General features: G+C 41.3%; 1 protein-coding gene across 1 annotated transcript in view; it reads right to left on the bottom strand.

Moving 5' to 3' along the window:
* The window catches only part of LOC117359964 (putative neutral ceramidase C), a 185,863-nt gene that overhangs the window by 56,085 nt on the left and 115,899 nt on the right, over window positions 1–13,879 (bottom strand). Inside the window, 2 exon segments of the mRNA XM_033943469.1 lie at window positions 2,246–2,327; window positions 2,423–2,527. Of these exon segments, the coding sequence (XP_033799360.1) occupies window positions 2,246–2,327; window positions 2,423–2,527 (187 nt within the window).

The raw sequence follows: 13,879 nt of genomic DNA on the forward strand, positions 1-13,879 counted from the left end.
CCTGGAACAGAAATGAATGGGCCTAGCAGGGTGCAGTTGGATTCTATACACCAAACAAACTCTGCAAAACTATATGACCAAACCAGCTATCACATCGGGTACTCTGTTCAAGACAGCAATGATATGTAAATGTGTAGGCTGAAGAACACAACTCAGCTCTGCACATCTAATCAATGAAGGCTGACCTCAAGTGGGTCACCGATGTTGATATGGCTCTGATAGTGTGAGTCATGACATGTCCTTCCAGAGACAACCCAGCCTTGGTACAAGTGAAGGAAATGCAATCTGCTAGCCAATTGAATAAAGTGTGTTTATAGATGGCATCCTGTCTGAGTTAAAAAAAATCTGGGTGGGTTATCTATGGGCTTTAGTCCGCTTCCAATAGAAAATGTGCACTGTTCATTCATCAGGATGGGCATGGGGTTTCAGGAAACGTGTTGAAAGGACAATTGACTAAGACCAAACACTTTAGGAAAAAACTTAAGATACATGCAGAGAACTATGCTGTTATGATGAAACCATTTGAAAGGCAGATCCGCTACTAGGGCCTAAAAGCTCACTGACCCTGTAAACTGAAGTGATAGCCACCAAAAACAAGATCTTCCAGGTCAGATACTTCAGATGAAAAGAATCAAGTGGCTCAAAATGAGCTTTCATCAGCTGTATGAAGATGACGTTGAGGTCCCATAACACATTAGGAGATTTGATGGGGGTGGGGGTAGTCAAAGCAAACCTCACATAAAATGAACAGTTAGAGGTTGTACAGAGATGGGCTTATCCTCTACATGGTAATGGTAAACTCTAATTGCACTAAGATGAACCCTTACAAAATTGCTTTTTAAACAAGATTCAAAGAGATGTAGAAGGTATTCAAGCAGTTTTTGTGTTAGGCATTGAGCAGATTAAATCACCATGGAATGGTGAGGAAGCTCCATCTTTTCAAATCAGACAGCCTTCTGGACACTATACATAGAATCCACCTTCTTTGGAACAACCTGGACAGAGAGCATTTGTCATTTGTGCAGTCTTAAGTTTTTTGCGAATGGGCACTTTCGCAGCTTCCTTAAGAGGCAAGTTAAAATTATGAATGTTCAACCTTGGGCTTGTCCTCAATTAACAGCTTAAAAGCCTTAGCCCTCTCCCTCAGAAAACTGACAAAGAGAGCTTCTCTGGGAAGGAATTTCTCTTCTCTTGAGCCAAGGAAGGGTCTGAAGATGGGCTAAGGATCCCTCCATCAAGAGGTCCTCTGACTCTACATCAGAATCCAGGAGCGGTCCATACTCTTCATGGGACATCTGAGTATATATCTGCCTCAAACCACTGAATGGGTGACCAGGCTCTGGGTCAAATCAAAAGGCTCAATTATAAAAGAACTGTACTTTTTTAGGCTCAGGCCTATGGGGGCTGCATGTCACGGAAAGAAACAAACTTAAGAGCCTAAAAAGAAAACTAATGAATACAAAAGGGTAAAACTTAAAATGAAGAAAAAAAGAGGTCTATGCTACTCATAGACAAGAATAGAGAGGCAGGAAAGCAACAAAAAACTTTTCTGAAGATAAATTGTTTGACAGGGAGAGAAGACAAGTCTTCACTGCTCCACGGAATAAATGAAACTGCGAGTGGGTCTTGCGAAAGTCAGACAAATGTGAAAGCATGCACACATGTGCAGTCAGGCCTACAGAAGGCTTCAAGAAACTTATGGACACTGGGTAGCATCCATGCCGGGGCTCTGTCTGTCATGTCAGCCATCTGTAGCAATCTTCTGTCCTTCATGTCCTCAGAAAATATTAATTCCTGCATTAACCGAAGGGCAGTAAGATTTTACAGTTACTATGAAATATGATACCTAAAATGAACATATGGTAACTGCCAGAACTTTTCTTCAAGGGGTACTGAATACCGGCACCTTTTCAATTGCCAAATAAAATTGACTCATGCTCAAGTATTAATGATAGAGCTCAGGTTTTGCACACCCAGTGGTGCCTTTTCATAGATTCTGTGGCTGGATGCCTGGTTTTTGTGGGGCAGGTCCTTCAGTGATTACCCCCACCCCTGAAGGATGGCCTGGCATTTGAATACCAGCACCTTTTTTGCTAGATAAAATGCACTGGTAACGGCACAACTTTGGGGGGGGGGGGGGGGGCAATCTCAGCATTGTAGGGATAGTATATATCATGAAATTAGTTCCAGGTGGGATAAGCTAACACAAGCCTGAGCAATTCTCAAATATTTTTTCTTTACTCACCCTGAGTAAAATTCAAAGCTCCAACTCCATCAATAGTTCCAGCTGCAAAACTATAACCTAAGGCTGGTTTGCATGTGTTACCCTGGAGGCAAGGACATAACATTATTTTTAAAGGAAATTCTCATGCATAATGCAAATTAGTGTAAGACAATTATATAACAAAGTAGTGATACATACTGTGTGAGTTGAATTTAGCTGTACAGTGACATTACTCATATCTACCCACTGATGTGCAGATAGGATCGGTCCTTTTATCTCAACAGAGGCTGTTCTGTACAATTCCTTACAAAAAAAAATGCAGAAGCAAGAATGAACTCAAAGCTGTCCTTCTGTATAATAAGCACCAGGACAGGAAATATTGCTTGGTATGATAAACGCAAAACATTTAATTATATATTCTGTATACATACATATTTTAGAATGTATATACAACTTGATTTCATGGAACCTCCCAAAGAAATTTACAGCTTAATGTCTGCAAAGATAAGTCCTTTAAATTCCTTTGGTTAATCTCCAACCAGTATTGAGCCACCATGGTTAGTGTTGGCCATGGTAGTTATAAAAAGTAGCATTAAAAGCCAAATTCTGCTTGAAATAACAAACTTCTCTTTATAATGACAGGAGTTGCCATACAACTTATTTTGAAGAATTGGAAAGGTGGATGGGAGGGTTTTGCATTGAAATTTCATTCGGGGAATATATGGAGGGTTTCCTGTAGGTATGTAATTTTTCTGATTATTTGGTGGGGGATGAGGGGAAATAGTTGTGCATTAATGTTTATAACTTTAATGTGCATTTCGTGTAAATTTATGTATATTGAAATTGTTTGTTTGCACTATGGTAGTTTGGAAATTTAATAAAGATTAAAAAAAAAATAAAAAAGTATCAGTATCCTGTATTCAGCCCTGGTATCCAGATAGTCACCGGTGCTGACTATCCAAATTGGAGATGAGAGGTGATATTATCCAGATAAGGACAATATTCAGTCTACTATTTGAATAAGCTATCCAGACATCTCAGGACAAACTTTGCTTTATCTGAACAAATCTGAATAATGCTGGAGCAGTCCCTAATGATTTTCAGAGGCACAATAACCAAAAGAAAAATACTAATCTGCCCCACAAAAAGCAAACAAAAAAGATCTGGATGAGCATAAATTTATTGATTAGTATCAATAATTTCAAATGTTTTTAATATTCATTCTATGCGGTGTGGTGGCAATGTATTTGGGGGGCATTTTTAGGGGGGGAAAAAAAGGACCCCTGAGGAATGTTCATATTGCTGATATACCGCACTGTGAGCTCCTTTTACGAAGGTGTGTTAGGGCCTTAACGCGCGGAATAGCGCATGCTAAATTGCCAAGCGCTACGACTGCCTCCTTTTGAGCAGTCGGTAGATTTTCGGCTAGCGCACACTATAGTGCATGCTAATCTGGTACGAAAGCTAAACCGCTTAGCGCACCTTTGTAAAAGGAGCCCTGTATCTGGGATTGTTGATACCGATTGTTCAATAAACTTAAGTTTGTTCTATGACTTTACTGTTTTGCTTACAGAGGCACAATAGAACAATTCTATAACTGCATTTATGTGCTACATTTATGCCTAAATGTACAGAAAGCCAGCATTTTCAGGGGTAAAGGCGTAAGTGGCAACAAAACCCCTGTATACTATTCTATAAGAGTGTATGTAAGTGAAATTCACATGGGCAGAACATGGGAGGGCTGCCACTTTTAAGTGTAACTTACAGAATACAGTAAGTCAGGGGTGTCCACACTTTTTATGGCTTGCGAGCTACTTTTAAAATGACCAAGTCAAAATGATCTACTAACAATAAAATTTTTTAAAAACACAAAGCACACTGTATGCAGAGAAAATGTTAATTATTTGTATTAGGAGTTTTTTTCAGAGGTCAAGGTAGATGACTTTAAAATATGCAATGTCACTTCAGTAACAACTATACAAAAATAGACAAATATACCCCCTCCCCTTTTACTAAACCGCAATGCTAAATGCCCCTCGCAGCTCCCGACGCTCATAGGCTCCCTGTGCTACAAACCACTATCGCGGTTTAGTAAAAGGGAGACATAGTGCATAATATAGACAGCAGATATAAATTCTCAAAAAGGACACATTTTAATTACTAAATTGAAAATAAAATCATTTTTCCTACCTTTTTGTCTGGTGATTTCATGAGTCTCTGGTTGCACTTTTTCTTCTGTAAATCCAATACAGTATTTCTTTCTTTCAGCCTTTCTTTCTTTCAGCCCACTCCCCTTTTCTTTCTGTCTCTTTCTTTCTCTTTCCCCCTGCCCCCCTCTTTATTTCTGTCTTTTTCTCTCTCCCCCTGCCTGGCTGTCTTTCTTTCTTTCTCTCTCCCCCTGCCCCCCTCTCAAGCCATTGTGCAAATTTCTCCACTTCCCCGATTCTTTCTCTCTCCCTGCTCCCCCCAAGCCACCATGACAATTTCTCCCTCCTTCCCCGAACTAGGCCTGGCGCATACAAGTGCCAGACCCACAAGCCTTCTCCACCCACCCCCCCCTCCGATGTCAATTCTGACGTCAGAGAGGAAGTTCCAGGCCAGCCAGGCAGTGATTGGCTGGCCCAGAATTGACGTTGGAGGTGAAGGTTGAGGGTCTGGGACTTGAACATGCCTGGCCTGGCATGGGGAGGCAGGAAGAACAAATTGCAAAGCAATGAGATTGACTCACGTTGCCTTTGCAATATACTGGTCAATCGCTATCAACCATTTGGGCACCCCTGCAGCAAGTTATACACACCCTTGTCACATTTAGGCAGCCATTGTTACAGTAGTTATGTGGCTGGTTTAACTGTGGTCGTGTAATTTAGGAGTGCTAATACCATTTTATACTAGTATTCTCTAATTGAATCTGGACGCCCAGATGCTTTTATAGAATAGGCTCTCACCATGCAGCATCGGGGCACCTAAAAGGAGTTGCCCACTTATAGAATCACCCCCCTATCTGAAATACAGAAACAATAATTATAGTATATGTATATAGATAGTATAAATAGGTAAGATTCACATATATTTAGCTCATGTATTATAGCATCATTACTGAAGCTCATACAAACCATTCAGAATTGACTCTCCAGTCATTAGAAGCGGTATAGAAGGACTTTGTAGGAGACGATCCAAAATGGCTACAGGCTTACTTAGCTGAGCAGCATGCTTTGGGAACTCAATCTAATTTTGATAGTTTCTTGCTGAAAGTACTGGAAATGCCAAAGCGGAGAGGGAAGAGCGTTGCTGGGGCCTTGCGGTGCTCCGGAGCAGCCACTTATGGAAATATAGAGGAGTTAATGCGGCAGATGCAGGATATCGTGTTACTGTCGGTGACTTCCCCGCTAGAGATGCACTGGAGAGGTGAGTCAGATGCGGCCTCTCTAGAGCTTGAAACCACCTTAAGTCCCAACGCAAGGGCACCACCCCACATCCTCAGGTTACCAGCTCCCCACAGGGGGGAGAGGGGAGGAGCTTCCAGAAGTTGGAGCTCACTCTACCCCAGAGGCCAAGGAAAATGCTGGAGGAAGTGTAGTGCTGGACTCTCCACGACTACAGGAGAGTCTAATGGAAACAGAGGATTTTACAACTATCAGGGCTGGAATAATCCAGGAGACTGACTGACGAGAGAGAATGCCAGCTGGTGAGCAAACTGAAAATAAAGAGCAATTATCACAAATATTAAAGCCTCAGGAGGTAATCTTAGATTTGATCTGGGATTTTTGTAGCAAGTCTGCCAAATATAATAAATCCTCAGTTTCAACAAGTGGATGAAAAAATAAAAGTTCAGGCTATTGAAATAAAGGACTTAAGATCTGAACTATCTGAATCCAAAGCTTCTATTGGAAACATTAATAATGAATTGAAAGTCTCTAAACAAATTCAAGAAACATTAGTTAAAGATAATATCAATCTTAGGAGAAAGTTAGAGGCATTAGAAAATTTCTCACGTGAAAACAATTTAAGATTGATTAATTTCCCTAGGATTACTGCGGTAACTCCTAGGGATATGTTTAAAAGATATGTACAGTACTTACAAGAAGTTTTGGAAGTCCCGGAAGAGGTAATACCTCCATTAACACAAGTTTACTACCTTACTCAAAACAGCAACAAGTAATTGTTCAAGAACCATTAAATAATAATAATAATAACATAGTAACATAGTAGATGACGGCAGATAAAGACCCGAATGGTCCATCCAGTCTGCCCAACCTGATTCAACCCCAATTTTTTTTTTTTTTTTTTTAATTTTTCTTCTTAGCTACTTCTGGGCAAGAATCCAAAGCTCCACCCGGTACTGTGCTTGGATTCCAACTGCCAAAATCTCTGTTAAGACTTACTCCAGCCCATCTACACCCTCCCAGCCATTGAAGCCCTCCCCTGCCCATCCTCCACCAAACGGCCATACACAGACACAGACCGTGCAAGTCTGCTCAGTAACTGGCCTAGTTCAATATTTAATATTATTTTCTGATTCTAAATCTTTGTGTTCATCCCACGCTTCTTTGAACTCAGTCACAGTTTTACTCTCCACCACCTTTCTCGGGAGTGCATTCCAGGCATCCACTACCCTCTCCGTAAAGTAGAATTTCCTAACATTGCCCCTGAATCTACCACCCCTCAACCTCAAATTATGTCCTCTGGTTTTACCATTTTTCTTTCTCTGGAAAAGATTTTGTTCTACGTTAATACCCTTCAAGTATTTGAACGTCTGAATCATATCTCCCCTGTCTCTGCTTTCCTCTAGGGTATACATATTCAGGGCTTCCAGTCTCTCCTCATACGTCTTCTGGCGCAAGCCTCCTATCATTTTCGTCGCCCTCCTCTGGACCGCCTCAAGTCTTCTTACGTCTTTCGCCAGATATGGTCTCCAAAACTGAACACAATACTCCAAGTGGGGCCTCACCAATGACCTGTACAGGGGCATCAACACCTTCTTCCTTCTACTGACCACGCCTCTCTTTATACAGCCCAGCATCCTTCTGGCAGCAGCCACTGTCTTGTCACACTGTTTTTTCGCCTTTAGATCTTCGGACACTATCACCCCAAGGTCCCTCTTCCCGTCCGTGCATATCAGCTTCTCTCCTCCCAGCATTTACGGTTCCTTCCTATTATTAATCCCCAAATGCATTACTCTGCATTTCTTTGCATTGAATTTTAGTTGCCAGGCATTAGACCATTCCTCTAACTTTTGCAGATCCTTTTTCATATTTTCCACTCCCTCTTCAGTGTCTACTCTGTTACAAATCTTGGTATCATCTGCAAAAAGGCACACTTTTCCTTCTAACCCTTCAGCAATGTCACTCACATACATATTGAACAGGATTGGCCCCAGCACCGAACCCTGAGGGACTCCACTAGTCACCTTTCCTTCCTTCGAGCGACTTCCATTAACCACCACCCTCTGGCGTCTGTCCGACAGCCAGTTTCTGACCCAGTTCACCACTTTGGGTCCTAACTTCAGCCCTTCAAGTTTGTTCAACAGCCTCCTATGAGGAACTGTATCAAAGGCTTTGCTGAAATCCAAGTAAATTACATCTAGCATATGTCCTCGATCCAGCTCTCTAGTCACCCAATCAAAAAATTCAATCAGGTTCGTTTGGCACGATTTACCTTTTGTAAAGCCATGTTGCCTCAGATCCAGTAACCCATTAGATTCAAGGAAGTACACTATCCTTTCTTTCAGCAACACTTCCATTATTTTTCCAACAACTGAAGTGAGGCTCACCGGCCTGTAGTTTCCTGCTTCATCCCTGTGACCACTTTTATGAATAGGGACCACATCCTCTCTCCTCCAATCCCCAGGAATCACTCCCGTCTCCAGAGTCTTTAATAGGACTCGCCAGAACCTCTCTGAGCTCCCTTAGTATCCTGGGATGGATCCCGTCTGGTCCCATCGTTTTGTCCACCTTCAGTTTTTCAAGTTGCTCATAAACACTCTCCTCCGTGAACTTTGCCAGACAATCTCGGTCCTTCTCCAGGATTTTCTTCTGTGAACACAGAACAGAAGTATATGTTTAGCACATTTGCTTTCTCCTCATCACTCTTCACATATTTGTTCCCAGCATCTTTTAGCCTAGCAATTCCATTTTTTATCTTCCTCCTTTCACTAATATATCTGAAAAAATTTTTATCTCCCTTTTTTACATTTTTAGCCATTTGTTCTTCCGCCTGTGCCTTCGCCAAACGTATCTCTCTCTTGGCTTCTTTCAGTTTCACCCTGTAGTCCTTCCTGCTCTCCTCTTCTTGGGTTTTTTTATATTTCATGAACGCCAACTCTTTCGCCTTTATTTTCTCAGCCACTAGGTTGGAGAACCATATCGGCTTCCTTTTTCTCTTGTTTTTATTGATTTTCTTCACATAAAGGTCCGTAGCCATTTTTAGCGCTCCTTTCAGCTTAGACCACTGTCTTTCCACTTCTCTTATGTCCTCCCATCCTTACAGCTCTTTCTTCAGGTACTTTCCCATTGCATTAAAGTCTGTACGTTTGAAATCTAGGACTTTAAGTATCGTGCGGCCGCTCTCCACTTTAGCCGTTATATCAAACCAAACCGTTTGATGATCGCTACTTCCCAGGTGAGCACCCACTCGAACATTAGAGATACCGTACTCTCTCCATTTGTGAGGACCAGATCCAATATCGCTTTTTCCCTTGTGGGTTCCGTCGCCATTTGTCTGAGCAGAGCCTCTTGAAAGGCATCCACAATTTCCCTACTTCTTTCCGATTCCGCAGATGGAACATTCCAGTCCGCATCCGGCAGGTTGAAATCTCCCAACAGCAGAACCTCCTCTTTCCTTCCAAAATAATAACAACAACTTTATTCTTCCATACCGCCACAATCTTGCGACTTCTAGGCGGTTTACAATCAAGAGTGCTGGATATTCAGCGAAATACAATAAGTAGATATTCAGAGGAAATACAGAGATCAGAGACCTCAGGAGGCAATAGTATAGAAATACAATTTGCTGAGCGAAAATGTAATATGTACATTTTAGTAGGTAATGTCCGATAGGACCTGTTGGGGATAAATAGCAACGTAAAGTTATGATAAGATGAAGATAACAGATTATATTTATAACAGTGCTGTTTCAATGCTTTTGGAACTTTCTGATAAAGAGCAAGTAGTATCATCAACTTTACTTTTGACTGTTGCTTTAGCACCAGACAAAAATTGTTACTGAGACTTTTCTTCAAAAATAAACTGAACAACTTTTTGGGTTTAAAAATACAAATGTATCCAGGTTTGTCTAGAGATACCCAGAGACGTTGTCAAGAATTTTTACTTTTGAAACCAGGTGTGTTAGCTCTAGGGGCGACATTCTTCTTGCGCCAGCCATGTAAATGTATTGTGCATTATTCTTCTCAAAAATTTGTTTTCTTTGAGCCTTATCAGCTGTCAACATTCTTGTCAGCGTCTCAACTGGAAAAGGAAAAGAGCTAATTGTCATGTAATTAAAATGAAAGAGATATCCTAGTTCTCAGCTAATTAAGGTTTTTTTGGGGGGGGTTCTTCTTTAGTTAACATTACCTATTATGAAAAACTCACTTCTGTAAACATTTTGGATCCCCTTATTAGAGGACTTGAGTGGAAATTAAGCATATATTTTGGTTATTTCAGAAATTAATTTTTTTTCTTTCATGTATAATTCTTGATTGCTTGACTTTTTGCTTTCTGTACAAGTTTAAACTTGATATGTATATTGAAAAATTATAAATAATTTTTTTTTTCAAAATCTTTATTCATTTTATAACCAACACAAAGTGCAACATATTATCAACAATTAACAATATAGACAGCACTTAATTCCATCAAATGATATAATAAGTATATATCCCTCCCTCCCCCCCCACACACACACACACTTCATAAAGAATAAAAACAATCAAGAGCAATACAAATGATCAAGGTAAACAAATTACAATTCAAAAATAAATTAAGTACACTTCCACTCTTGCCAAGTTTAACAAGAAATTTAATGTTTGCTCATTGCTCTAATTCAAGCTCCGACATTCTCATGAGGGCACACAAAAACGCACAACAACAATAATGAATGCCACACAGCAAGATACCACCACACATCGACACAAACACAGCTGCAAGACACTGATATACCAAGATTATGAAACCTTACTGAGTTGTTTGTACAGTGCTGCCAACATAAGCGTACGGAGGCAAGTTCCTCACGAGAGGCTCCTGAGAAAATGAAAGAGTCATGGGATAGGTGGCAAAGTTCAGTTGTGGATTAGGAATTGATTATCAGATAGAAAACAGAGGGTAAGGTTAAATGGTCATTTTTCTCAATGGCGGATAGTAAACAGTGGAGTGCCGCAAGAGTCTGTACTAGGACCAGTGCTATTTAATTTATTTATAAATGATCTGGAAATTGGAACGACAAGTGATGTGATTAAATTTGCAGATGACACTAAACTGTTTAAAACTGTTAAAATACATGCGGATTGTGAAAAATTGAAGGCGGACCTTAGGAAATTGGAAGACTGGGCGTCCAATTAGCAGCTGAAATTTAATGTGGACAAATGCAAAGTGATGCACATTGGGAAGAATAACCTGAATCAGTTACCTGGTGCTTGGGTCCACCTTGGGGATTAGTGCCCAAGAAAAGGATCTGGGTATCATCACCTTCTGCCCAATGTGTGGCGGTGGCCAGAAAAGCAAATAGGATGCTAGAAATTATTTTAAAAGGGATGGTTAACAAGACTAAGAATGTTGTAATGCCCCTGTATTGCTCCATGGTGTGACCTCATCTGGAGTACTGCGCTCAGTTCTGGTCTCCTTATCTCAAGAAAGATAAAGTGGCGTTAGAAGAGGTTCAAAGAAGAGCGACCGAGATGGTAAAGGGGATGAACTCCTCTCATATGAAGAAAGACTAAGGGCTGAATTCATGAACCTGCCAGATCGGGCCTGATTTGGGCCCGATCCGGGCAGGTCCCACGAATTCTTCAAACTAAAATATGCAGATGGGGGCGATTGGAGGAACGTCCTCATCTGCCTGCCCAGATCGCCTGGTGTGCAATCCCCACACATGCTCAGAACATCTGCTTTCCCTGCAGATGGTCTGTGCATGCGTTTTGTGTCTGGGGTTTTTTTTAGGGGGGGGGTTTACAGTTGTTTCGGGCCCTGACTCTCCTGCCCCTTTTATCCCCGGCGGCAGCGGCACTCAGCTGGTCATGCCCTGCTCTCTATGCCTTCCCTGCAGTGCCAGCCTGTGTGTTTAAAGCGGGGCTGCACTACAGCATGCAGCCCTGTTTTAAACCCGCGGGATCGCACTGCAGGGAAGGCAGCAGAGATCAGTCTGGGCGGCGAAAGAATGAAAGTTGCTTAAAAATTGCTTCATTTGTCAGTGAGCCAACAGGCACTGCTCTCCCCCCGGCTGGACAGTGGGAAAAGAAGGTTTGTGACTGGTCCACAGCAGTCGCTTCTTCAGTTGATTGGCCAGCCCATTCGGTTTTGAATTTTTGGTTGATGAATCGCGTCGCTATCCAATTTGCATGCGTTTTTCCTCATTTGCTTGCCCGGATTTGACGCGGATCGCTGGAGAGGTTAGTGAATGGGGCTGGAGGGAAATTTGATCGTAAAGGGGTCGCAAACCGATCGGTTTGCTTTGTGAATCTAGCCCTAAAACAGTTAAGGCTCTTCAGCTTGGAAAAGAGATGGCTGAGGGGAGATATGATTGAAGTCTACAAAATCCTCAGTGGAGTAGAATGATTTTTCACTCTGTCAAAAATTACAAAGACTAGGGGACACTCGATGAAGTTACAGGGAAATACTTTTAAAACCAATTGGAGGAAAAATAATTTCACTCAAAGAACAGATAAACTCTGGAACGTGTTGCCAGACGATGTGGTAAGAGCGGATAGCATAGCTGGTTTTAAGAAAGTCCATAGTCTGTAATTGAGAAAGACAGGGGAAGCCACTGCTTGCTCTTTATCGGTAGCATGGAATATTGCTACTCCTTGGATTTTGGCCAGGTACTAGTCACCGTGAGAACGGGCTACTGGGTTTGATGGACCATTGGTCTGACCCAGTAAGGCTATTCGTATGTTCTTAATTGTCAGATCTCGTATGCTTTCATTTTCAGGTTTGCTCTTACACAAATTCGTCTCTCCTACCCATGTTTAGGGACTTGCACAGATTTCCTTCTACTTCCAAATTAAATAAAAACTGTTCTCTAAACATTGCAGGGAATAGGAAATTACCTCATTAACACCCATTTGACTACCTTTAAATACAATTTGCACTCATCTTTAGCCTGCACGTTGTTTCCTGTTCTACAGCCCCCTGAGCGTTCTGCGTACAATAATGCCAACACTAGTCCAGCGCTAATCACTTCTTGTGATGGTATTAGATTTTGAGCATCTTCCTGATAGTAACATAGGGATCCTTTTCTTAAGGTGCACTGACCAATTTAGCGCACGCTAAATGCTAAGGTATCCATTAAATCCTAAGGGCATCTTAGCATTTAACGCACACTAAATCAGTTAGCACATCTTAATAATAGGACCCCATAGTAAATGATGACAGAGAAAGATCTGCACAGTCCATCCAGTCTATATCGTACATAGTATGTATTTGACAAATGGACATAGACATGTCTGCGCATCTAGACACAAGCATTTACACTAGCTGTATGGCTTGCGCAAGTGCTCATCCCTAAATAACAGGCACATATTTTACCTATTACACTAGCATTCTATAAAAGGAAAGAATACACCTATTTCCTTTATAGCATAGTTTCCACAAAGGTGCTCTGTTACAGAATGGCCCTCTAGATGCCACTGCAAAAATACTTGGAGCAAAAAAATCCATGCTTCAATTCCAATTTACACACAAAAAAAAAACCAAATGGAAATTAGAAACATAGAAAAATGATCATATGTCCTTTCTAGTTTGCTTATCTATGCCATCTGCTATCCCCTCTTCTCTCTTAAGAGATCCAATGTACTCGTCCCAAGCTTTCTTGAATCCAGATATACTTTTTGTCTCCGCCACCTCCAACGGGATGCCTTTCTAAGCATTCATCACTCTTCATCCTATTCCCCCTCATTCCAGAGTTTCCTTTCAATTGAAAGAGATGTGCCTTATGTACATTTATGCCACATAGGTATTTAAATATCTCTATTGTATCTCCTCTCTCCCACCTTTTCTCCAAAGTACAAATATACAGTTTGTTAAGTCTGTCCCCCATACACCTTATGGCGAAGACTACCGACCATTTTAGTAGCCTTCCTCTGAATACTTCCATGGCTTTGTCACCCAAGGCATGAGGAAATACATAGTCACAGTATATATGCTGTTCCAAAGAAAAACAGCTGCATGAAGGATGACTGAACAGCAAGGTACATTGTTGCTAATGGGACGCTACCACAGTGAAGCTAATTTTAAAGAAGCAGATTTCAAGAGAACATACGAGGGATCTTCAAAATGTTTCTGCACTTTTATTTTTTTAAACAAGTTACATCACTGCCTGTAAGGTGAGCTGGCTTGCCTGACTGACTTAGTCACATGACATTCTATGACACGCCCTCTCCCACCCCCAACCATCAGTAAGACGTTTAGAAAAAATCTGGAAAAAACGGGAAAACAGTCAGACCGA

Source organism: Geotrypetes seraphini, chromosome 4 (genome assembly GCF_902459505.1).
Source record: "Geotrypetes seraphini chromosome 4, aGeoSer1.1, whole genome shotgun sequence".
NCBI classification, from domain to species: domain Eukaryota; kingdom Metazoa; phylum Chordata; class Amphibia; order Gymnophiona; family Dermophiidae; genus Geotrypetes; species Geotrypetes seraphini.